This window comes from Calypte anna, chromosome 4A (assembly GCF_003957555.1).
Source record: "Calypte anna isolate BGI_N300 chromosome 4A, bCalAnn1_v1.p, whole genome shotgun sequence".
NCBI classification, from domain to species: Eukaryota; Metazoa; Chordata; class Aves; order Apodiformes; family Trochilidae; genus Calypte; species Calypte anna.
In genome coordinates this window covers 6,445,793-6,469,849 of record NC_044248.1, presented here as the reverse complement: position 1 = coordinate 6,469,849, position 24,057 = coordinate 6,445,793, and the positions used below count along the sequence as shown (strand labels likewise).

The 24,057-nt window shown below is 43.4% G+C and overlaps 1 protein-coding gene across 1 annotated transcript; it reads right to left on the bottom strand.

Moving 5' to 3' along the window:
• Positions 1-900: 900 nt before the first annotated feature.
• CD38 (CD38 molecule) lies at positions 901-23,852 on the bottom strand. Its single transcript, XM_008495519.2, has 9 exons — positions 23,772-23,852; positions 23,346-23,624; positions 10,858-10,987; positions 9,988-10,123; positions 9,484-9,566; positions 8,231-8,307; positions 7,218-7,310; positions 4,871-4,957; positions 901-2,480 (listed from the first exon to the last, which is right to left on the bottom strand). Exons 2-9 carry the CDS (start codon positions 23,582-23,584, stop codon positions 2,399-2,401), a joined length of 927 nt encoding a protein of 308 aa, XP_008493741.2. The 5' UTR covers positions 23,585-23,624; positions 23,772-23,852; the 3' UTR covers positions 901-2,398.
• Positions 23,853-24,057: the final 205 nt, after the last annotated feature.

Below are 24,057 nucleotides of genomic sequence, written 5' to 3'. Positions count from 1 at the left end.
CCAGATGTACACCTATAGTACATCTGTAGTACTAAATGTCCCAATATCCATACTCCCTTCCTAAGGGCAGGTAGCAGGACATGGCAGATGGCATCAAGCTCTTGGGCTTTGGTCCTGGAAAAAGGGCTGAGGTGTGTCCTGACCATGTCAGAGCCACTGTACATGGGCTGATGCTTCCCCTTTTGCAAGTGTTAAGGAAGAAAAAAGCCAATGAGCCATTAGTGTCCTGCACCCTCTTCCTAGCACATCCACCTGCAAGCCCACAACATTTGCATTTCCTTACTGTGAATTGTGTTTATTGCAGATTTTCCCTGTAAATAGCTGTCATTTTACAGACCTTTAAAAGAGGAACAGCTTTTTTTTTTGCTGGGATGTTCATGCCAACCCCATTCATGCCAACCACCTGTGTTACAAAGCTGCCATTTAGTCCAGCAATGGTGCCATTATCAGGTGTGCACCTCGGCTTTCAAAAACAGGGATTTTCCTCTTAGCATTTTGCTACATAAGCACTGATAAAACCAGTCATCTGTCTTAACTAATATGGCTGAGAGCAACATATATATATATATATATATATGGAACTCTGTGGTCAAGACAAAGATCCAGGATGTTTAGCTATGTAAAAAAGACTCTGTAAAAGATGGAGGGTGAGGTAGTGAGAGTACAGGCTGGGGAGGACATGCACTGTGACCTTTCTCTGTTTTCCTGGTGGGTATATATAGAGAGATTCATACAGTGCCTGAGTTTCTGAGTTATTTTTAGGAGGTGGTTTGTTTTCATGTGCAGGATGGGGTGAAGTAGAATGCAAAACTGAATTAATAACGTTTGCCATCAGCAGTTTTATCACAGATCTGAATTTTACTGTGAACATCTTCTATGACAACAGAAGAGGTACAAAAGTGAGCACGAGGACAAACTCTTTACCTTCAGTCAGCAATAACTTATTTGAAAGTATTGGTATGTGTCTGCATTGATGCATGTAAGTGCTTACACAACAGAGTGCAATAAAAAATACATTTCACATATTGTAAACATTACTGGTGAGGTCTTGGGGGTGGTCCAGCTGTGCTCAGTGCAGGCCCATGTATTACAGAGAAAAGGTTGATCTCGAGATGCTCCAAATTACACCAGCTTGTGTAGCTTCATCAGGATGCTTCACACTCTGGATAGCCACAAAAACATCCAGCATCATAACCCTGTGGGGTCATGGGAACCTCCCACTGCCTCCTGGGTTGGCAATTGCTGATTGTGCTGGCACTACATCACCTAAGGCCATATCTGCACCAGAGCCTGCTCTGGTCTCCTAGTGTCAAAGTCACTGCAGCCATGGCCACAAGCTGATCTTTGTTTTGTTCTGAACACTTCACTTAACCAGGCTTGAGGCCAGCAAAATAGAAATCAAAGGAAATCAGTGAAACCTGCTCTTTTGGTGCACTACAGCATGTTCCTGCTCATGAATTCATGCTCTGCAAGGCATCACCTTTCATCTCAGGAGCTGAAGTCAAGAGAGACTCCTTATTGTGGCAACCTTCTGATGTTTGTCTTCCAGTGGGTGGCCAAGCTGTGGCCTCAGGGATCTTTTATGAAAACTGGATGGCTTACACTTGCTGCTATATTAAGGAGAAAATGTAATCTGACCTGCAGTAGAGTTTTAATGGGGCTGCCTGAGTCAGTCTTCCTATTTTCTCTCCCCAGCTGCACGCTTGACATGATCTTACAGATGCTGGCAACCCTCTGGGTGGTTTCTGGTCTTTTCTTGGCTCAGCCCAGCCATTTCCCTACCAGCCCCTTCCTGTGCTACCCATTAAAAGTTGAGAAAATGCTCTGTCTCTTCCATCACTTGCTTTATCTGTTTAGAGGTGCCACAGTCTTACATGGGAGAAACAGCCCTCTCAGGGCTGTTACACTGGGAAGCAGAGAGGGGTCAGCATGCTCCATCCATCCCACAGAATTATTGAGGTTGGAAAAGACCTTTAAGATCACTGAGTCCAACCCATCCAGCCTCCCAGCAGGGAAGAAGCTGAGCACAAATCCAGGCAAGTTCTGCCTCCACTGGAAAGTCTCTTTCTTTTTTGTGCTCTCCCAGGGGGAATCCCTGCTCTGAGCCTCTGGGCACAAGAGGAGCTGTGCAGGAGGGAGCACACCAGTGCAAAGCATCTTCCTCAACCACTGAACATGGCCCTGGTCCCTCTGAAACAATCTCTGTGTGCCTGTGTGTACAGAAATCATATCTAAAACCCCATCTCCTGCTGCTCAGCTGTTAGTAGCACAGCAAGGATTTCTGGTTCTGGGCTCTGTCCCCACCACACTGCTATTTATCACTCTAAGCTATGCAGCCACATCTTTTCCAGCTCTATATACAAATAATCAGCATCTCCAGAGCACGGAGCCCTCGGTGTCAGGGGGCTGGGGTGGGGTTGGTGCAGAGCCTGCAGTCCATGTGCTCAGGGCTGTGCACACACTGGAGGAGCTGGACTGGCCTGAAAAAAAAGAGAGAAAACCAAAGAAGTGCTTAGTATCCCCTTGGTCAGTAGGGCAGAATAAAAACCCCCCAGTTACTAAATGCAAAGAGAAAGTCAAAAGTGCAGGCTACATCTGTGCTTATCAAGAGGATGGCTTTTTCTTAGGGATAATTATTTTTTATTATCTCTCTGCAGAAAGATAACTTTGATGTTTATAGGGGTTAGGGAAAAAAATAGGTATGAAAGAAAGAAGGGTGTGAACTCATGGCATGTCAGCTATGTGTGATAAAAAAGTTCACAAGAGAGGGCAGCGATAGGGCAAGGGGTAATAGTTTCAAACTGGAAGAGGGGAGATTTAGGTCAGACATTAGGGAAAAAATTCTTCACCATGAGGGTAGTAGGTACTGGAATATTTTGCCTAGGGAGGTTGTTGATGCCCCTTCCCTGGAAGTGTTCAAGTCCAGGTTGGATGGGGCTTGGAGCAACCTGGGCTGGTGGGAGGTGTCCCTGCCCATGCAGGGGGGGTTGGGTCTTGATGATCTTTAAGGTTCCTTGAAACCCAAACTATTCTGTGATTCTATTACTCTAAGATCTCTTGCACTCACTGCCATGCTGGACTTCACCATCTTGCTTCACCCTACTGCTAGAATGTAAAGCTGTTCCTAACATTCCCATTGAACACAAGAGGAAAATTTTTCACTCTGAGGCCAGTCAGACATTGGAAGGGTCTCCCAGGGGAAGGGGTGGATTCCCTCTCTTTGGAAAGTTACAAGTCTCAGCTCAACAGGATGCTGAGACACCTCACAAACAATAATATCAGAATGAATGGACCAGATAATCCTTGAGGTCCCTTCCAACCTGACATTCTGTCATTCTATGATTCTAACAATGTCAGGTATTATTAGATTTATTTTTTTTTTAGCTAGAAGTACATCCAGCGAACTGATTTTTTTATTTACTTCTGGAAGACACTGCTGGCACTGACAAAAGCAAGAGGAAATTATCAGCATCAATTCCTATATGGCATGAAAAGCCAGATGCTCACCTGATACAGACCCACATGGTTCTGTCTGAAATCACTTCAAGGAGTGAAGCTCACTTACACAGCCTATCCTGAAGAGTTTTACTGCACACTTAAATTGCTTATTTCATTAATGAGCTCTATATAACATAGGAGAATTGTCTGTGTTGCTCCCCACAGTGGTCTTTGCCTCTCAGTTGAGCTCTGACAAAAAGCCCTGATTATTATTGTATGTTAAGAAGTGAGTTGTGAGCCACAGCAATGAGCATCTCAAGAGCTCTTCAGGATGTGATGGGTTTCCCCATGTGCTGAGCTTCAGCTACTGCATATTTCCCCTTCCTCCCTGGCCATACAGCTCATTTCATCACAGACTGAAACAATTTGTACCTACTCACTGTTCCTGGAAGTGTTGGCTAAAGATGCAGTTGCCCAGAGAGAAACAAGTCACTGAACATCACCATTTGGCAGATTTATGCACCACACCAGTGTTAATTTTTTCACCATGTGCAGTGTACCCATTAATCAGGGTTAGCAATACCTAAACAGGAATATATTGCTCTGCCCTCAAGATTAAAATCCTTGATAAGGTATTAAGGTATTAAAATCCTTGACAAGGTATTTGTCTCCTTTGCAGAGCAACTTTTCCTTATCTAAAAATAATGCTACAAACTTGGTAGTTTATAGAAGTGTCCCAGTGTGAGTCCTTCAGTCTGAAAAATTGTTCCCAACAGATAAGGTATGATTAATATTGAACCCTTGCTGGTTTTTCTAATGTCACTAAAGAACACTTCTGCCCTCTGTGGAGGTCTCTGAACCCACACAGAAGGATAAAGGGTCTCAGGCTTTTGTTTGCTCCTCAGAAAGCAGATAAAAACTTCAGCCAAGTCAGAACTTGGGTTGTTCTGTTTCCTGGACTCCTGTTTTTATTGACACTCAATGGGGAAATATAATAATTAATAATAATTATCATGTCTCATGTCTCTCTCTGTCACAAAGCTGAAAGCTCAAACCACAGAGAAGGAAATAAGGAGTATCCTTGGCATCCTGCATTGTCTGCAGGAAAGCTGCCTATTTGGCTGTGGTTATTGTAGGGAAAAACCCCTAAAAGGACAAAAGCCTGGATTCCTCCTACCCTGAAGGAAAATGAACATGTGCAGGGATGGTGACCTGGAGTGTGGGCAGAGAGCAAGCCCCAGCCCCAACCATGTCAGGGCTGCAGCACCAGGGGAGGCTTCTAAAAAGCTCAGAGCCCCATTGAGGATGTGATGGAGTGAGAGGGGAGTCTGCTCTAACCTGCTGTAAACCAGGAAAGAGATTCAAAATCAAGAGGGAGATACAATATTAGTTTTATGTTAGCAAACTGTCACCAAGAAAAGCAGGGGATTACCTGTAGTTGTCTTCACAGGTGATCTTAAAGTTTCGCTCTTCTAAGATGCTTTTTAACCTCTTAATGGAATGACCTGAGCAGGATTCACTGGAAAGAAAACATTTTTTGTTACTTAAGTTCCTGGTGTGTACAAGAAGCTCTGCTAATAAATTCCACACTGTGTTGCTTTGCTTTATTTCAGGTAAGAGTCTTTAAAAGTTGTTTGTTTTTTTTTTAATTGTGCTGTGAAGCCCATTGGGTTGTGGAGTTTTGGCTACCACTGGGCCTTTGCTGGTAGGAAGTCTGTGATGTTCAGCTGGGCATCTTGCACAAGAACTTTGTGCAGGAAATTATCTGGAGGAAAAGCCTCAGTTCCATTCACAGCTCAGTGTGCCCTGGAACTGCTTCAGAGCCATCTCCATCCACAGCAAGGTGATATAAAGCTCTTTCAAATCTGTGGAAGGACAAAGTGACCAAGTCCTCTGTGTGATGAGGATGGGCCAGTCAGGAAAAACAGCAGCAAAGACTCAGGTAGGACATAAAATAAGAAGAAGCAGAAAACATGGGAGGAAGCAGGTTATGAACAACTCCATTCTTACTCAGCCTGGGGCTGCTATTAATTTATTTTGACAAGGAGCTGTTTTGACTGCTTTCACATTGGCAGGAGCCCTAACTTGTGTGTTTTTCTTCCATCCAGCTAATGCTTTCTTGAAGCATGTAGCAATGCCATACCTTTGAGATCTTTATCTCCACGCTTAATTTGCTTGAAATTTGCCCCAAAGCTGTAGTGAGAGGATTGACAAATGCCACAGACAGAGAAAAAACTGAAAAAACTTTTAACCTGGGGATAAAAATCATCTCCTGCTCCAGAGGATAAGACACACATCAGGGCAACAATACAATCCTGAAGCCAATCCAGCTCCTGACATATGGCATTAGTGGTAAGCAGAGCCAGCTCCTCTTTGCTCACAAGACTTACCAGATGTTATCAGTGATTCAACATGGGCTACAAATCAGAAGATGAAAGGAATACATATTATTGGAGCTACTCTTCCTCTTTCTCCTTGGAAATAAGTAGAAAATAAAAAGGAAAGTGCTGGGAGGTTGGCACGGGAGGAGGATGCGTCAAGAAGTCTGGCAGGGCACCAGATTTTTGAAGTAGCTGAGAAGGAGGCACATGATGATGTTTCCTGATGCTGGGAAATACTGAGAGAAAGGATCAAGTGCCATGTCTGGGGGAACTCAGGGGCACATTGCCTGATGGCATTTTCTTTAGGAAACCTCCCTGCAGTGGGCCACAAGAACTCTGAGCACAGGACAGATGTGAGCTGTGGTGATGTCAGCTTGTAGGGAAAGGAGAGATTTCTAGGTTTATGGGCAAGGGGAGAGGTTGAGAGATAGAGCATGGCAGAGAGAGAAGCTGTCTGAGCAAGGGTCTCTGTTGGACTCATACTCAGTCTTGAGTTGCACTGCATCACCACAGCCTCCTTCCTGACCCACAGCATCACAGCTGCTGCCTCTGGTGTCTGAGGTCCTTAGGGACAGGAGAAAACTTGGCAGTGCCTTGTAACCATGGGAACCCCAGGGATGGATCTGAAGATAAGGTTAAAGACCTTAGGCTCAGTGCTTGAAATGTGACAGCTCTGCAAGGGAGTGTGAATGGACTGAGAAAGGTCACTCAGGAAGGCTCAGATGTGAGCCACGATCACTGCCCAGGTATCAGTAATTCCATCAGTTTTTATTGAAAAATCACAGAGTAATTTAGGTTGGAAGGGACTGTCTGAGCTCATCCAGTCCAACCAATACAGGCTGCCAGTTGAGTTTTGATTGTGCTCACAGGTCATAGAATTGGTTGGGTTGGAAGGGACCTCAGAGATCATCAAGTCCAATCCTTGGTCCACTACTGGAGATCCCAGAGCCTCCCTGGGAAACTTGTTTCAGCATTAGAAATTATCTTATCAAAAATGGTTCTGGCAATCAGAGTGATACTGTTCCTGTGGAAAAGCATTTTCCAGCTGTTGAACCTGGCAAACATAGCCTGATATGTGACTTCAGTGCTGCATCCATAATAAGAGCCTGTAGAGAGCTCAGAAGGGTTGGGAGGAACTTAAAGGACCCAAGACCTCTTGAAAGCAAAGAAAATGTCATTGTGACTTTGCTATAACTGTTCAGCACTAGCTACAAAAAACAAACAAACAAACAAAACAACCAAAAAAACAACAACGACAAAAAACCACCAAAAAAACCCACCAAAAAGAAAAAAATCATGAAAAAAACCCCCAAACCCAACACTAAAATACTTGTCAGAGCTGAGCTGCACTGGCTGCCTTCTCCACATCATCCATCCCTTAGTCCTGGGGTGCCTTACCTTTGAGGTCCACCAATGTCATGCATGACCCAAATGTGTACTGCAGAGACTTTATCTGGATTTAGGTTAAAGATCTCAATGCTGCCAAAGATGCTGCAAGAACGGGACACAAAAAACCAAAACATTCTTAGTTAGCTAAGCCAGATGTACCAAGTATGCTCCTCAAATAAGAGTTAGGGCTGCTATTGTTCTCAGAGAAAAAATGTTTTCTTGCCAATGGATTTTCAGACTACTTAGTTACCTTCTGATAAAAGATTTTCTTCCCATTTTTATTTCAGTTTCAAAAGAACTTTTGCAACTGGCTTCAGACTGAAACAAGCTGAAGTTTTTCCATCTCTAGTGCCTTTTCTCCTGTTTGGTTTATTGGCTACTGTTTTGGTGCAAGGGGAATGAACACTGCTGTTCTCCCCACCAACATCTTATTATTCAAGACTGCACTTCAGATGGCTAACCCAAAGAAACACAGTCTGGAGGGGGAAAATCGAGTCAGCTCTGTGAGCAGTCAGAAATTTGTCATTGATGTGAATAAATATAATGTACAAATGTAGATGAACTGTAATTTAAGGTGACTTTGTGCAGTGATAGCATCCTGGACATCCTACCCACATGCACTCAGGAGGATTTACATTGCAGTCACAGTGTAGAAGGAGTTAAGTGATTCACCTCTTCAACAGCTGTAGCAGGAGGAGCCTTTCTTGCTCCTGAGGCTCTACGAGCTGCTGGCCTCTCCCTGCCTTGCACCAGAGTGAGCTTCCCCTCTGTGGGTGTGTGTCCCACCTTTATTGGCCCCCTGGTAATAGGGGGCCTGCCCTAACCAGGCACAGGTGGACTCACACCCACTCCTTGGCAACTCGAGGCACCTGGTTTATCTTGTTTCTCTACAAACAGCCAATGGTTTAGACCTCTCCAGGAGTTCTCTAAAATCCCTTTTGCACTGGGATTTTACTGGCAAAGCCCTGTTCACCAGCATGCAGGCCCACAGAAACATGGATGGTAGTGAGCTGGGTAAATACCTGCTGTTTCTGAAAGCTCCAGCTTCTATTGATCCATTGAGCATCACCTGGACCACACCACAAGCTGCTTCTGCAAACTGAGTAAAACAAATGGACATTACACTCTGACACTACACGAAGTGCCATGTTAGTAGAAATTATTGTAACTTCTTTAATGCCATCAGAAATGTTGGAAGTGGTGACTGAGATTTGGCCAATATTTTAACAGGATATGACATGCAGAAAAGCCTCTAAAGGCTGTGGCAAAAGTGTTGTACAGCAGGGAAATCTGACTGGATGTCACTTCCTCAAGTAATAAGCATGACTCTTAGGAGATATTACATTTCTTCAGGCTAGAAAGCTTGCAGTTGAGCAAATCTGACCATGGTGGTTTAACCCTCCCAGACTCTGTAATGAAGGGATTAATGAGTACATCAAAATCATTTTGAGCTTGGAAAAGTTTATATACACTACTTCACCCACAAAACCATTCATTTTATGGTAAGAAGGCTTTTTCTTACACACAGGAAAGCTGAAACATATAGCAATGCTTGTTTTCCACCTAAAAAGTCATCTACTATTAGTCATACTGAGGGTGAAGTCTTGAGATTCATGTCAAATCAAGCTGATACAGGAGAGCTGGTTTTTTGTTTTGTTTTGTTTTGTTTTTCTGGAAGATTTGTTCTGTAAAGTGCTGCTTGAACACAGCCAGGACTACTTGGTTTAACTTGGACTATCAGGGTCTCATTCATGTGACAGGAGCTGGCATGTGTCTATGGGTGGGGACATCCCAGGATCCCTGCCAGATGCCATGGTGGGAGGATGTGCTGGAAAGGTGCAAGGGGACTCTCATCTGCCTGGCAAACTTCCATGGCATTGTGGGCACTGCTCCTGATATAAGCATGCTAAAATGGATTTTTTTACATGTACTTTTATTCCTATCCATTAATTATGGTGGTGATTATTGTTATTTTAAGTATTATTTACAAAGTTCTAGCTGTCTGCCAAGTGTCATTCAAGACACTGGCACACAGATTCTGCCCACAAATAGGAATGCCTGAACTTCAGTGGCATTGAGTTTTGTACAGAAAGTAAAAGACCTTGGAAATACAAGTTTCCAAAGCCCTGGGTTTTAGCACTCAAAGCTAAAGCTCATGTGAATTTTCACTATTCCATATTTTAAGCCCAATTTGCAAAATCCCATTTTTGGCAGTGTCAGGAACTTAGTGCCTTCCTGCATTCTTGGATTTGGGGAGATTTACTCCAGATCTTACCATCTTGGATGCCATTTTCCAGAAGACAGAGCTAGGGTTGCTCTCACATTCACTTCGTTTTGGACAAGACTCATAGTTGATCCCTGAGAAGAAATGACATTTATAGAATAGCTAAGGTCAGAGTCAATATTGTTGCAATGTTAACATGGCCTTGAGAGCTGATTAATGATGGGAAAAAGATCTGCCATTTGCTACCAAAGCAAGAAGGTTACATGTGGAAAAAACAAAAAAAGAGGGAAATTAATTTACATGTGCATTAGTCCAAGCAGCAACTTGGTTTTTTACTAAGAGCTAAAGTTATAGTTTTTAATTTACCTGAGAATATATTCAGAATATATTCAGTTTTCTCTAACATGGGAAAGAAATATGGTTAAGGCATTGAACTAATTGACAGGAAAAGAATAGATGAAAATTAGTGTGTTTAGGTCTAGCTATGCAAGAGGAAAGAGCAATAGGGAATTCCAGGGGTTCATATTTGGTTTGCAAATAAATAGCACTTATTACCTGGGTCAGAGGGGTCTCCACACCATGAAACCCTATCAGCCATGTAACCCAACAAAGTGTCCTCCAAGGTGAGGAAATTCTGGTTGGATTTTGTGTAACGATGGACGAGGTCATTTGTCTTGCTCCAAAACAGGGACTGTGAAACAAGGTACAAAATCTAATAAGTGATATTTATACTAGAGCTGGTCAGGAAATGTTCCTGGAGAAAAAGCTTTAATGATAACAAAGGAGTTTTAGTTTTTATTGAAATGCTGTAAGTCACATTAGTGGATCAGCTCTTATTTCTGCACCCCATGTTCCCACTTCCAAAATCTTTTGGGGTGGTTGTTTTTGATGGAAATCATAGAATTATAGAATTGGCTGGGTTGAAAGGGACCTCAGAGATCATCGAGTCCAACCCTTAAATGGACTTATTCAGCCTCTGAAGCATTTTGAAAGAAAGCCATTGGCTACTTCTCATAGGATATAGACCTAACTGTTGTGTGCTTTTGAACTGAGTGATTTTTGGAAGCAGTACCCCTGTATTTGGAAGTGCCATTTGAAAGCAGTATCCCTCTAACAGCATGACAGGATGCTCCTCACAGAGCTGTGTGCTCAGGGAACAGGGACATCCCTGCCACTTTACCAGCACAACCACTGTCATGAACCAAACCTTACACAGGGATGTTCTCCAGGGATAGAGAATGACCAAGGTCACTGGGGCCCAAAGGTGAAAATGCTGTTGCAGCAAGAGCCAAATATCCTTATCAATTTACAGACACCCCTATGGACCAGTCCATAATCTGAGTCCATAGAAGGCATCACCCCAAGTACAGACATGAATCCCACAGCATCCCTCCTCAGGCAGCCCCCCAGGCATTGTGCTGTTACCTTGTTACAGGGGATGGGATGACTTCCTAGCTCCATTAAAGGCTGATAATCTTCTGTTGTGATATTACAGGGATTCTTGTACATGAAGGCATGCTTCAATGTTTCCCATATTTTTAGGCAATCCTTATCTCTGCCAAAAGATTGAAACATAGTGAATTAGTATTTATGAGGATTTATCACTGGGAAAGTATCTCCTGTTATGGTGAAACACTATGGATCAGATTTTAAAAGAGTTCTAACTATGCTCAGGCACCAAAATACACTTGTCCATTACAAAAAAAGAGGATCTTCCGGAAACTGAGTATAAACTGAGGAATGAGCAGTTCTAAAACATCATTCTCTCTCTCCTGCATTTTAAATTACTGAGAACTGCAATATCTGAATGCCCTCTATCTTTAGAGCATGATACCACATGGCCAGAAGATCAATTTCATGATTCGTCGCCAGCAGGTCCAAGGAAGTGATTCTGCCCCTGTGCTCAGCCCTGGTCAGGCCACACCTTGAGTCCTGTGTCCAGTTCTGGGCCCCTCAGTTTAGGAAGGATATCGAGGTCCTGGAGCAGGTCCAAAGGAGGGCAACCAGGCTGGTGAAGGGACTCGAGCACAGACCCTATGAGAAGAGGCTGAGGGAGCTGGGGGTGTTCAGCCTGGAGAAGAGGAGGCTCAGGGGAGACCTCATCACTCTCTCCAACTCCCTGAAAGGAGGTTGGAGCCAGGGGGGGGTTGGTCTCTTTTCCCAGGCAACTCTCAGCAAGACAAGAGGGCAGGGTCTCAAGTTGTGCCGGGGGAGGTTTAGGTTGGACATGAGAAAGAATTTCTTTACGGAAAGAGTGATCAGACATTGGAATGGGCTGCCCAGGGAAGTAGTGGATTCTCCATCCCTGGAGATATTTCAAAAGAGACTGGATGTGGCACTCAGTGCCATGGTCTAGCAACCGCAACGGTGGTTCAAGGGTTGGACTTGATGATCTCTGAGGTCCCTTCCAACCCAGCCAATTCTATGATTCTATGATTCTATGATTATTGAAACCAGATCATGAGAAGCAATTGTGGCAGAATGTAGCTTGAACAATTTAAAAGTATGGCTGAAAGATACTACATCTTTAGGTCCAGTGAGCCAGGTATCTGGCCATGTGTCTCCCTGTGGAATGTTTGACCCTACAGAAATAATATCTTAAAAAACCCCCAAAGGTCTGGATGTATTGGACCTGATTTATTTTCCTTTACATGCTGCTTTCTATCTATTGACTTTACTGGAGCAGCAGCTGATTTGCACAAGTCTGACCAAGATCAAGATCAGATGCTTGGTCTCCAATGTTGGTTTTTTTTTTCAGTCTTCTTTTGTTGCTCCACCCTGTAACAGGATCTGACCTTTTTGCTCCCAGGGCCATGAATCAGAGGAATTCCACCACATTTACTGGGGGGAACTGCTTCATGCCATGGCACAGCCCTAGCATCCCCAGCCTACACTTGTTTCTTCAGATGCTGCTTCATCAGGCAAGGATATAAAGCACATCTCTGCTGATGGAATCAGGGCTCCCTTCCTACTACCTGGGGGAAATCTGTTGCACAGTGCTGGCAAGCACTTGGATCTCTGTACTGAAATAATAATACCTTGCTTCCTTCCTGCAGCTGCAGCCTATAATGATGATGGGGACAGCTCACTACTTCTTGGAGTAATGACTAAAAAATTTCTTAAGATAATTTATGGTTATTGTCTGTCTAGTGTGTGCTTTGAAGGCTGTCCCCCATGGGTGCAGTGTTTTCCCCATCCTTCTCTTCCCCGTTTTTATGCAAATTTTAAAAGCTGATTGCATTTTCCTGCTGTCTGTGTGTCTGAATGGAGCTACTCAGACAGCCTGGGACTCAGCCACTGCTTCTTCCCTGTTTGCAATCATCTCCCAGTGTGTTCCCACTACAAACCATTTGAGGAATGGACTTGGTCTTGTGTGGAGCATCTGCTGACTTCCAAGTAGGATAAATAAAAGCAGCAGTGATCGATTAGGATGTGACAGACACACATCCTCAGCTTTGTTACCAGTGGGTACTCCAATAACACGGGGAACGTGGCATTTGTTTACTCTTAAAAATAGTCCTCCAGGGGATTAGGAAACCAAATTCATTGAGGATTTTAAAATATTTCACAAATTAAACTTCACTACAGCTGTGAGATCCCAGTCCTACTACTGAGTGTGTTCATGCCTTCTGCTGTGTGCTCATTTGAGCAGCAGAGGGAATGCCTCCATCAGACACACGACTGGGGCTTGGACCAGTATCCTACTGGGAAGGACCAGGCAACCCCCATACAATGTCCCTGGCTTGCCTTCCCTGCTGTCATTATTCTTGCTGGAACAAACTCAGCTGCATGATGTACATGACATTGGTTACTGGGAGGTCACTGGGACCTCTGGAGGTCCCAGCTTCTCCTAGTCCTCCTGGGTGAAGGGTCTGTGGCAGATGTGCCCTCATCTCCCATTGCTGGGGAAGATTTTTTTTTTATATATATATATGAAACCTTTATGAAGGTTATATGAACCTTTTTTGTTGTTTATATGAACACCCTTTTTGTTTACATGAACGGAATTTACCTCCAGGCAAGCAATTAGTAAAAATAATGATGATTTTTAACAGGGCTTTTGCCTTTTACCCAGGAGCCTAAATGCATTTTGAGTCACTGTGGAAATAAGAACCCAAAGTGCAGATGCTGCAGTCATTGCTTTGCTGGGGTTCTGTCATGTCAGGGAGTTTTACTGAGCAGAATTTAACCTGGGTGTATTAAATTTTCTCCTGGAAGAGTTTGTCTCTGGCTGCAAGCTGTGTAAGGAACCCCCAGAGACCATCCTCCCACCTTCAGCTCTTAATTTAGAGAAATGGAAAGGGTAAATAACTTTCCCTGCAACACTGAATTACAACCTGACCACAGTGAATCAGCCCAAGGAGAGGGATCCTGCTGATGTAGGGGTGACATTACAGAATGGGCAGCAGTCCCCTTTGCTTTGCATCATAAAGAGAATTTGTAGGGCTTGGCTGTGAGCATGGGTACATCTCAGAGAGATTTATATGTCTCTCAGTTTCCAATCTGTCAAAGCATTTGCTCTCCTGGCAGGGCTCAGGGCTTTTTTTTTTTTTTTTTAAGTTATTCCTGCTATCTTTTACATATATACATTTTATATATAATTATATATATATATACATTTTATATATAACAGTCTTAAAACAGCTACAGGTGACAGATGATCACCAGGTCATTTATCTTTTCATATTGCAAAGTTTTTTAAGCTTGGTCTTAAACGACAAAATATTTTTCAAGGTATAATATGCTTTTTTTTGTGTGTGTGGTTCCCACAGCAGAGCCAGAAGTGACAGACACAGCACAAAGTTTTGCTGCTGTGGGCTCAAGTCATGGCCATGAGAAGCCACAACCACCCAGGGGACTCATGATCCTGCTATCTTGGCAAAAAAAAAGCACCAGTTTTCCAGCATTTCAAGCTCAGCCCTTGATGTTGTGCATGGATGTCACTTCTATCTGAGAGAAGAAGGATTTATCCATCATCCTGGCAGAGCTAGGTTGAAGGGCTCAGCCTTCAAATTGTGGGAAGCTTTTCTCCAGCTGGTACCTGCTGTGGTGCCTCTGGTTGTACCACAGAGAATGAAGATGGGCTTTGGTAGAAACTGGGCGACTTTAACCTTAAGTTAGAAATCAAAGTACAGATCTTCAGTGTAAAAAAAATCACACTAAAAAGCTAAGCAGTATTCAGTTTTCACTGCCCTCACCTCTCACTGCGTGTGTTTTTACAACTGAACCAAAAAAAATTAATTGATTTGCCATGGGAAAGTTGTTTTCTCTGATGAAATTCAGGTTTTGCCTCACATCTCAAAGAGATTAACCAGCCACACAGAGCTGTGGTTCTGGTTGATGTATGAAAAAATAAGCAGTGAGAAGACTTCTTAAGCTATGTTAGAGACAGACCACACTTTCCAGCCTCACTGTTGAGGCAGACACTTTTAATAAAGTTTCACCTGCCCCTTTTCCAAGAAAATATTTGTGTGCAGCATCCAACTCACAGGGAGCAGAGGAAAGGGCTCTGTGCCTCCTGAAAACAATGTGAGGAGTTTCCTGGCACTTGGTATGCTAAGAACATTCCAGCAAGAAGAGTTTCAGGTTGAAACAAGCACACCTGCCCTGCCAAAAATATGCCTGAGAAAAGAACTGTACTCTTAAAGCTGCTCCCAGCTTCTTCTGGGGAAATTGGGAGTCACAGAATGGGCTCATTCTTTTTTCTCTGTTGGTTTACAGGAAGGAGGGGGAGAAAATGATCACCAGTTTTCCAGTTAATTAAATTCCTCTAATTCAGATCCAGGAGCCCATGGTGAATATGGTTATGTACCACGCTGCTGTGGGGCTCATGTGGTCTTCTTTGGGTTTTGTTTGTATGTTTTGGGTTGCATATTAACAGAGCATCATATCTGCAACCTCATATCTTTATTCCTAGTGGAGTTCTTCCTCTGAGGCTGTCTTTATGCTTATGTCTTTATGTTTATGCTGAAATACTTAAGGCCTTTTATTCTGCTACAGAATCTTAAATTCAATGGCATACAAAATAAATATATTCTGATTTTGTTTAATTTTTTCAAACTTCTTTTTTTTTTTTTTTTTAAAGTGAATAAAGTTTGGGGAATGGTGGCAAATGTGAAATAATAACTAACAGACTAGAAGGAACACTGTGAAAGCTGCTGCAAATTCAGGAACTGAACACATCACCTTTTCTCTGGAAAGGAGGAGTGCAGAACTTCCCTGATGCTACTTCAGTTACACAGTGGACAATGTTTTGTTTTCACTTCAGCACTGGGCTGACATCAGATACTAAAAACATCTCAACAGGGGCAGCATCCCCAGTTGAAACTGACTTAATTGGTATGATATACACTGCAAAGCATATCCAGCATTTGTCATTACATTAGGGTAGAAGTTGCATTTTCCAATGAATTTGAGAATTTCTATCAATTCACCATTTTTAAGAACAGCACATTAATCTATCAGATGTAAGCTGGGGCCAAGAATATGCTATCCTGGCAGCCAGACTTTAATGTGGTATTAGAAAAACTTCTGTATCATGATCTCAAATGTACATTGGTGTGGCTAACCTTGAAAGAGCATCCTTTGACTTGAAGGAGGAGGATGGCATCAAGCTACCTCAGAAACCACTATTGATACAGATCTTTTCTTTCTTCTACTCCATAATTTTATTTTATTTTTCTTTAACTGAACATGACAGAGCAAATTCATCCCCAATTTAAATCGATTTAATTCTTACATCAAGGATGAGCTTCAGCCCTGAAGATTTCATTTACACCCCAGACAATGTCTTGTTTTCAGTTCAGCACCAGACACTGGATGCTCAAAACTCCTTCAGAAGGGCAGCATTTCCCTGGGCTGTGTTCCCTCTAGGTTTTTTAATCAAAATTTTGAGAGACATACTTCAACTGCAGGACCCACTTTAAATTTCCAAGCAAAAATGACTTCCAGGCTTTGTTCTGGAGAGCTCAGTCAACTCTGCCCATCATTGTTCAAATCACTGTACCAGGCAAAGACAATTTCCCTGGTGAGATGTGGTCTCTTTGAAGTTGACAGCAGCTTTTCCAAGGCTCTGATTTTTTTTTCTAAATTATGACAATGTTTAAGGCCACGATGGGGTTTTAATTGTGGCCTCTGAAGCTGGAGATGGAAGCAATCCCCAGAGCCCTTTCTGTACCTGGCCTTTGCAGGGACCAAACCTCACCACCAGCTGCAATTTGTAAAAAAAATCCCCTTCTCATCTGCTACCACCCTTAGCCAAAATAGTAATGCAGATAGGTAGGCACCTAAGAGCTCAGAAATCTGTATCTTTAAAAAGTCAGTGAGAAATCTGTGGTTATAACAAAGTTCCACAAAGGCATAAAACCAGTTCAGACCCAGGTAGGAGCCTAAGGCATCATCTTCACCTGTGGAAGAGCAGATGTTGGAGCAGCAGATTGCCTGTCAATGAATCTAAATGGAGCAGCAATCTTACTAACAGCCCCATCTTAGCCTGCAGGAGGGTTTATCTGCTTCTTTTAGGTACATTGTGATGGGCTTTGTGCAGTGGTGCAATTTATACATCCATATGCAACTCATTTTTTCATGCCAGCTTATGAGTAGCTATGTCTCGATATGGTGAAAAAACATTTATTCAGTAATTTGAAGGGGAAACCCTCTGTAACCCAGAATCCTTTTGCTACTTTTTCACTCTAAATATTTCATTATTTTTATTTATTTATTTTTTTAATTTTCCTTCTGCTGACCAGATCTTCTTGCCATGTCTCATTGCTGCTCGGGAGTGGCTTTTTCATGGAGCTGTTGCCAGGCCCCAGCCCTGGCATCTGGAGTTGGGATTTCTCTGTGGTCAACTCCATCAGGAGGTTAGAGATGAACACAAGGAACACAAGGAACACAAGGAAAACGCTGCCATCTGGTGGGAGAAGGGAATTCTTGGGATCAGTAGCTTAGGACAACCTCAAAGGTGTGAAGTTCTTGGGTGATGATGGCTCCATCCATGTCCAGGGGGACTGAGCAGGAAAATGGGTCAGGTCATAGGGCAGAGCTGCTCTTTGCTCCTTATCCTAGCATCTCCCAGCAGGAATCTTGGTGCTAAAAATCAGCCCCAAGTGAGTGAAGAGAGGTCAGCCAACAGACTGTCATCACTGAGGGCTTGAGGAGACTGCTGCCTGATAACAGGGAGGGGAAAAATGACCCTGGGAAAGGATGAAGGGAAAAAAAAATCATATAAGAGCTGTCAATCTCAATGTCTTCAATGAGCACCAGTCTCTCACTACCCACTTAGTTTAATTATTGCAGAGTGCCTGCCACTGTTACATTCATGGGAACTGACTTGTTTTCAATATGAGAATGACATTGTTGGATTTTTTTGGCAGCTCAAGTTTGGATGTATTGCTCTCTGATAATGAAACAGTTCAAAAGCCAGTAAAGAAAGCATTGGAGGCACTGACTGGGGATAGAGACAGAGATCCAAAACTGCCTCAGAGACAGATGACTTCTGGAAAAATTGCTTGGAGGCAAATCAATTGAATTCCCATCAGAGTAAGGAGTCTAAAGGTCTGGAAAAAGGAGTACAAGGTGCTGGGTGCACTTCAAACCCTTTATCATCTTTTTGGCACTTCCCTAGACATGCTCCAAATATGTCAGTGACTCCTTTGTACTGGGGGGGCAAAACTGGACCCAGAACTCTAAATGTGTAGGGGAATGGATGAAGATCACCTCCCAAGCCACCACTGACCTTTGCCACAAGGGCACATTGGTGGCTGATGTTCAGCTGCCCTGCAGGATCCCACATCCTTCCTTGCAGACAGAGAGTGTAAATAAAGCCTTTTTTTTTTTTTTTTCCCTCTGAAACCAAAAGAGATGGTGCAACAGTCGTAAAAACTCAATTATTTCAGTACACGTATTTTTAGAAATAAAAAAGCTAAATGCTTTTGCAGCTTGATGTGTATGGAATTGAGCAGCTTTAGAAGTCTGCAGTGCACTCTATAGGGCTGCTATTGCATTGCAATTAGGCAGTAACCCCGTACTCAGTTCTTCAGACTGAGTCAGTTTGTCTCATGTAAGGTGTATTTTTGTTATGAAACTCCAAATCTCAAATAAGTTGGAGCAAATGGAGCTAAAATTATTGTGACACCGAATCAAATGGTGTTCAGTGTTGTTCAGTGCCATGCTTGGTGTTAACAATCAGTGAATACAAGGAAATTACACTAAAAATGCTTAGCAAAGCATGGAGATAAAATGGAAAAGTGAGCACACACCAAATCCCAGCTTTCTTTCTGGAAGAAATCATGCTGAGAAGGCAGCAGTATCTCATGCAAAGTCGTGTTCTGAATGTTCTTTCTGACTAAATGTTTCTCCCTCTCTACAGGCTCCAGAGGAATGGAAAATACCAACTTCTAATAAATTCCAGGGAACTATAAACTGTTAACATTTGTTACAAATGGAATTTCCTTAGTAGGAAAACAACATTAGCAGCTCCAATTGTGTTCAAGGGGGATATCTAGGTATGTGTCCCTACCAGGTTGTATGAACAAGTGTTGAAGTTCCACACTTTGCATCTTCATCTCTGGGTTTCTGCACTGCTTACTCATTAAATCATAGAATCATCATGGCTGGAAAGGACCCTCAAGATCATTGAGTCCAACCATCAGTCCTACACCACCTTAACCACTAAATCATCCCCCAAAGTGCCACATCTACCTTTTTTTTTTTTTTTTTTTTTTTTAATAGCTCCAGGGATGGTGACTCCACCACCTCCCTGGCCAACCTGTTCCAATAGTCAGATGCAGAGGGATTGCTGGGCCTGAGAGACACACATGTTACTGAGCTGGCTCCCTGTCTGTATCCTTGGTGCTCTCACTGACAGATATTTTCAATATTCAGCTGGAGGGAGGCAGAGACTGAGAAGTACCTGAAGATCTGAGGGGGAGGTATAGTCATTATCTGGGAATTAAAAACCTCTTGAGCTGCAAATATAAGTTTATTTCTAAATTAAACAAAACCCAACTAACCAACCAAACAACAACAACAAAAACCCAACAAAGTAATAATAATTAAAAATAAACAAAAAAACAGCAGTATTTGTGTTTTGGGGATCAATAACTATGATTTTCTTTCAGATAATGTGTCTTCCCCTCTCCTTCCCTAGGTCACAAAGTGCCAATCCTATCTGACCTGAGCCTATGGATTCAGACTTGGTAAAGAGGACAATTAAAGCATTTAACCTTGTAGCAACAGGTTTCATGCTACATCACTCATCACCTGTTCTTCTCTAGCAATCATCAACATGAAAAACCAGAAAAAAAAAATCCTCCAAGGAATGGGTAAGTGATTGGGTCACCAAAACTGCTCTGAATCACAGAATGGTTTGGGTTGGAAGGGACCTTAAAGCTCATCCAGTCCCAACCCCCTGCATGGGCAGGGACACCTCCCACCAGCCCAGGTTGCTCCAAGCCCCATCCAACCTGGACTTGGACACTTCCAGGAATGGGGCATCCAAAGCTTCCTCAGGCATCCTGTGCCACTGTCTCACTGCCATCACACTAAAGAATTTCTTCACATAAGCTAAATCTACCCTCTTTCAATTTAAAACCATTCCCCCTTTTTTTCTCTCAACATGCCCTTGGAAAAAGCCTCTTCTCAGGTTTCCTGAGGCTCTTTCAGGCACTGGAAGGATGCTGTAAGGTCTCCCTGGAGCCTTTTCTTCCCCAGGCTGACCAATCCCAACTCTCCCAACCTCTCCTCCCAGCAGAGATGCTCCAGCCCTCGGATCACCTGGAACTGGGAACCCCATCTCACGTCCCTCCTCTGTTGGGAGGAGGGATCAATTCTTGGAAACTGCAGCCTGCATTTCATGGAAACGGGAGCATGGGACTTGGGAGTGTTCCTTTAGCCACAAGAGGGAGTTCCCGTAAATGGGAAAAGTGAAGGCGAAACGATTTGAGGTCAAATCCCTCCTTTTAACCCCAATTGCCTTTGTCCTTTATTCATACAACACGTCCTAAAAGGCCACGGCTGGTGAGCATGGGATTTTTGCAAGATGAGTAACAGCAGAACAAGCAAGTTTTGTTAATATTGGAAAAATAATAAGAAGAAACAAATTAAAACTACTGATCTGTGACAAATTTGCTTCAGTTCTGTCTTCTGGCAGCAGCCAGTGTTTTCCAAGAAACCCAAAAAGAAATACAATTCTTTAATGTCTGTATCTAGATGTGCAACTGGGTGTGCAGGGAATGAACCCCCTACAACCTGCTGCTTGGCTGCTTCCTTTTTTTCCCTAAAAAAATCAAGAAAATATTGAAAATGCATATTTTGAAGCATTTGGGATTTCCTGCTTGTGTCTTTGGCACAATGACAGCTCTGTACAGCAAGACTAACTCAAGGAACTGTATCTGCACAAATGATAAGAGTCACCCAGCCAGCAGCAGAAATTAAACCCAGGATTGTATTGCACACAGGCAGTGAAACAGAATTATTACCAGCAGGTGCTGTATGAAAGATCTTCAGCAAGCAGGTTCAATACAGAGCTTGAACATCTTGATGCTAAAGCACTCTAAAATTCAGTTAATAGTCACATTACTGCAGGAGAATAAGTGGTAATTTAAAAAAAAAAAATAGTGTCAAAGCTGGAACTTAGTGGCTCTGCTAACACTATGAAGAAATGCAAGTTTGCTGAAAGCAGAGCTTTCCAAACAAACACGTGGGATGATGTTAAGATTAAAGGGTAAAAACAGATTATGGAAAAATTTATGAGGAAATTAAAAGATTTCTGACCAAGGCAGTGAAGTTCCTGAGGTGAGAATATTGGCAAAAAGAATCCCACCTGAGCACAGGACACAGTTTGCTCCACTCACAATCCTGCCTGAGTTCCTGCAGCTCCCTGTTCCTACTCCTTCTCTTTGATGAAGTAAAGCCAAGATCTGACATGATGCAAGATCCAAGGGCCTACATTACTGATGAAATAGCAAAAGAGCACAGGATGAAAGATCCAGGGCTCTCTGAGGTGTCCTAAAGGCACTCACTTTATCATCAGAAAGTCTCAGCCACAGAGGTGCTTTGGTTTTGACCGTTCTTTGGCAGAGTCAGAAAGAAGGAATCTCAGGTTGGATTCCCAGAAAATCACCTATGTTTAATTCTCTGTTCAGGATCCTCCTAAATTGAATATTTCAGGTACAGGTAAAAGAGTGTTTGTTTTGGTTTTTTTTTTCCTCTTTCAGTGCTCTCTGTCTCAGATAAATTTTCCTCTTAAATTAAATAAAACAAAGCAAAAATGGTTCCTACTGTACCAAAGTAATTTCATCTGGAAGAAAGTGAGCTGACAGCCAGGGAGCCATTAAACACTGTTAGATTATGAGTAGTATGAAGTGTTGGGTGTAGTAAAAACAGCCTTTTTAGAAACCTTGCAGTCATGTGTTTGTGAGGTGCTAAAAAATTGCCCTTGAAGGAATTGATTAAACAAATATTCCCAGGTCAGATTCAGATTGTGCTGTAGATGAACACAAACATGTAATTAACTTGACACATATTCACACAAAAGTGCTTTTCAGATCTTCAAGCACCCTAATCTGAACACAACAATCATAAGTCAAAAAGGCTGCTAGGTTTATCATTTCAGATTTAAATATTCAGTGTATACTTCTTCATTAAATTGATGTGTGCTTTTAGAAACCTGCACACGATTCTGCTTCAGGAGCTTTTAAATTTTAATTGTAAGAAAAAAACCTTCCCTTCATTAAACCCACTTGGGTGTTTCATGGGTGGTGCAAACTTCACTCTCTGCACTCAGGCCAGGATTTTCCATTTGCCCATTTCCCTTCAAATGCTGCAAATCAGCTTTTTTCACACAGCACTGGACATTCAAGGCTGAGAGAAGCCCAAATGCACTCAAAATATGTACATTCTTCTTAACATCAGCTCAACATCAGGAGAGGTGAAAACAGTCTTTTTTTTATGACAAAAACCATCCATGTGGCCAGGGTACAGGACTGCTCAGCCTGAGTGCTGGAGATGTCTGCCAGAGGGTTACTGAGGACATAAAACCAAGGGGCTTGTGGACATAAAACCACATAAGTGATGGGCTGGTCCCAGCTAAAAGTCTCTGGCTGTTCTGGATCCTGTTCTGGATCCTTTTCTGGGGAACTGAGTGTCCCCAGTACCTGCAGGGGACCTGAGGCACTTCTTATACTCTCCTTATACACTCTGCTTTTCCTCAAGGGTCCAGGCATCAGAAAATCAGCAAATCAGCCCCAATATGCTATTGCAGACCTGGGTTCAAGACACTACCTGCTGTGATGGGCTGAGCAGAGCCAAGCACTGTGTGAAGGTTTTGTCTAGGACTGTCCATGCTGGCACTGCCACCCATCTGTCCCCCTCTGTGCAAGCTGCGAAGCTCATTGCAAAGTCTTCCCTACATGATAAAAACATCTGGTTTGGTTAACCCCAAGATATTTCTCAATGCTCTTCTAACATTTTTGTCCTTCTTGTAAATCTCTGCTTTTCCTTCCCCTCCCTCCTCTGTAGTTCTGGTTACAGGATTTTTGGCAGACTGGCATTACAGCTTTCACCTCCACGCACTCAAACCTGTTAGCATTTATTCTACCTGGCTTTAAGGAAGTGGCAAAATGTTATTTATGGTTGACCTTTGACCTAGGATTAGTATCAATTACAGTGGGTCTGCAGGCAACTTCCTTAAAAAAAAAAAAAAAAAAAAAAAGAAAAAAAAAAAAAGGAAAAAAAAAAAAAAGCCAGTTGGGCACAAGTGGTCTGAGTTTGATTTTTTTTTTTTTAACAGATCAAGGGCCATACTCCCCAGCTTCCCCCCTGCCACAAACCTGATAGTATCACCGCAGCCAGGTGATCCCCATCCCTTTTCACTCGCTGCACCTGGTGCACAAACCAGGACCTCGACTCACCCCAGCTCCGGGTGCCGCGCCAGGACGTAGTTGTAGCATCTTCCCAAGATGACCTCTTGCAGGTTCTTAGTGGTCCCTCTGTCCTTCCACTTCAGCATTTGGGGACCGTCCCCTTGCTTCCTGTGAGTCAGGAGGGAGGCCAGCACGACGGCGACAACCAGGGCGACCAGCAGGACCACCATCCCCAGCAGCAGGACGGTTCTCTGCCGGCTGCGAGCAGAACCCTGCTGGAAAGGCATCCTGCCGGGGCTGCCTGAAGAGCAGCAGCAACTGCTCACCCTGCCCAAAGGCAAAATAACATTCTAATAACATCCTAGAGTGTCACCCAGCACCTCCCCCCCCCCGCCGCCCCCAGCCCAGCCCCGGGAGGTCGGGCTGAACCCCCCCTCCCGCCTCTGCTCTGCTCCGGGGTGGGGGGGGACGGACCGGGACTGCTTCCCACCGCCCTGTTCCCATGGGGCTGGAGCCAATTCAATCGTTGTGAAAGCCCCGAAATGGGTTTTAGGAGCTGGGCAAGGGAAGGAGGAAGCCTTCGCTTTCTGTTTGCTTTCTACTCGGCACTCCCCGAGTTGGAAGTTTGCGGAGTTCTCAGCGGTATCTCCCGAAAGGCGATTTGAGGAAATGAGTTGTAAATATCCCCCACACACACCCCAAAGAGAGTTTGTCCCCACTGAGGAGACAGTGCTCCAGCTAACCCGGGAGTAAAAACTCT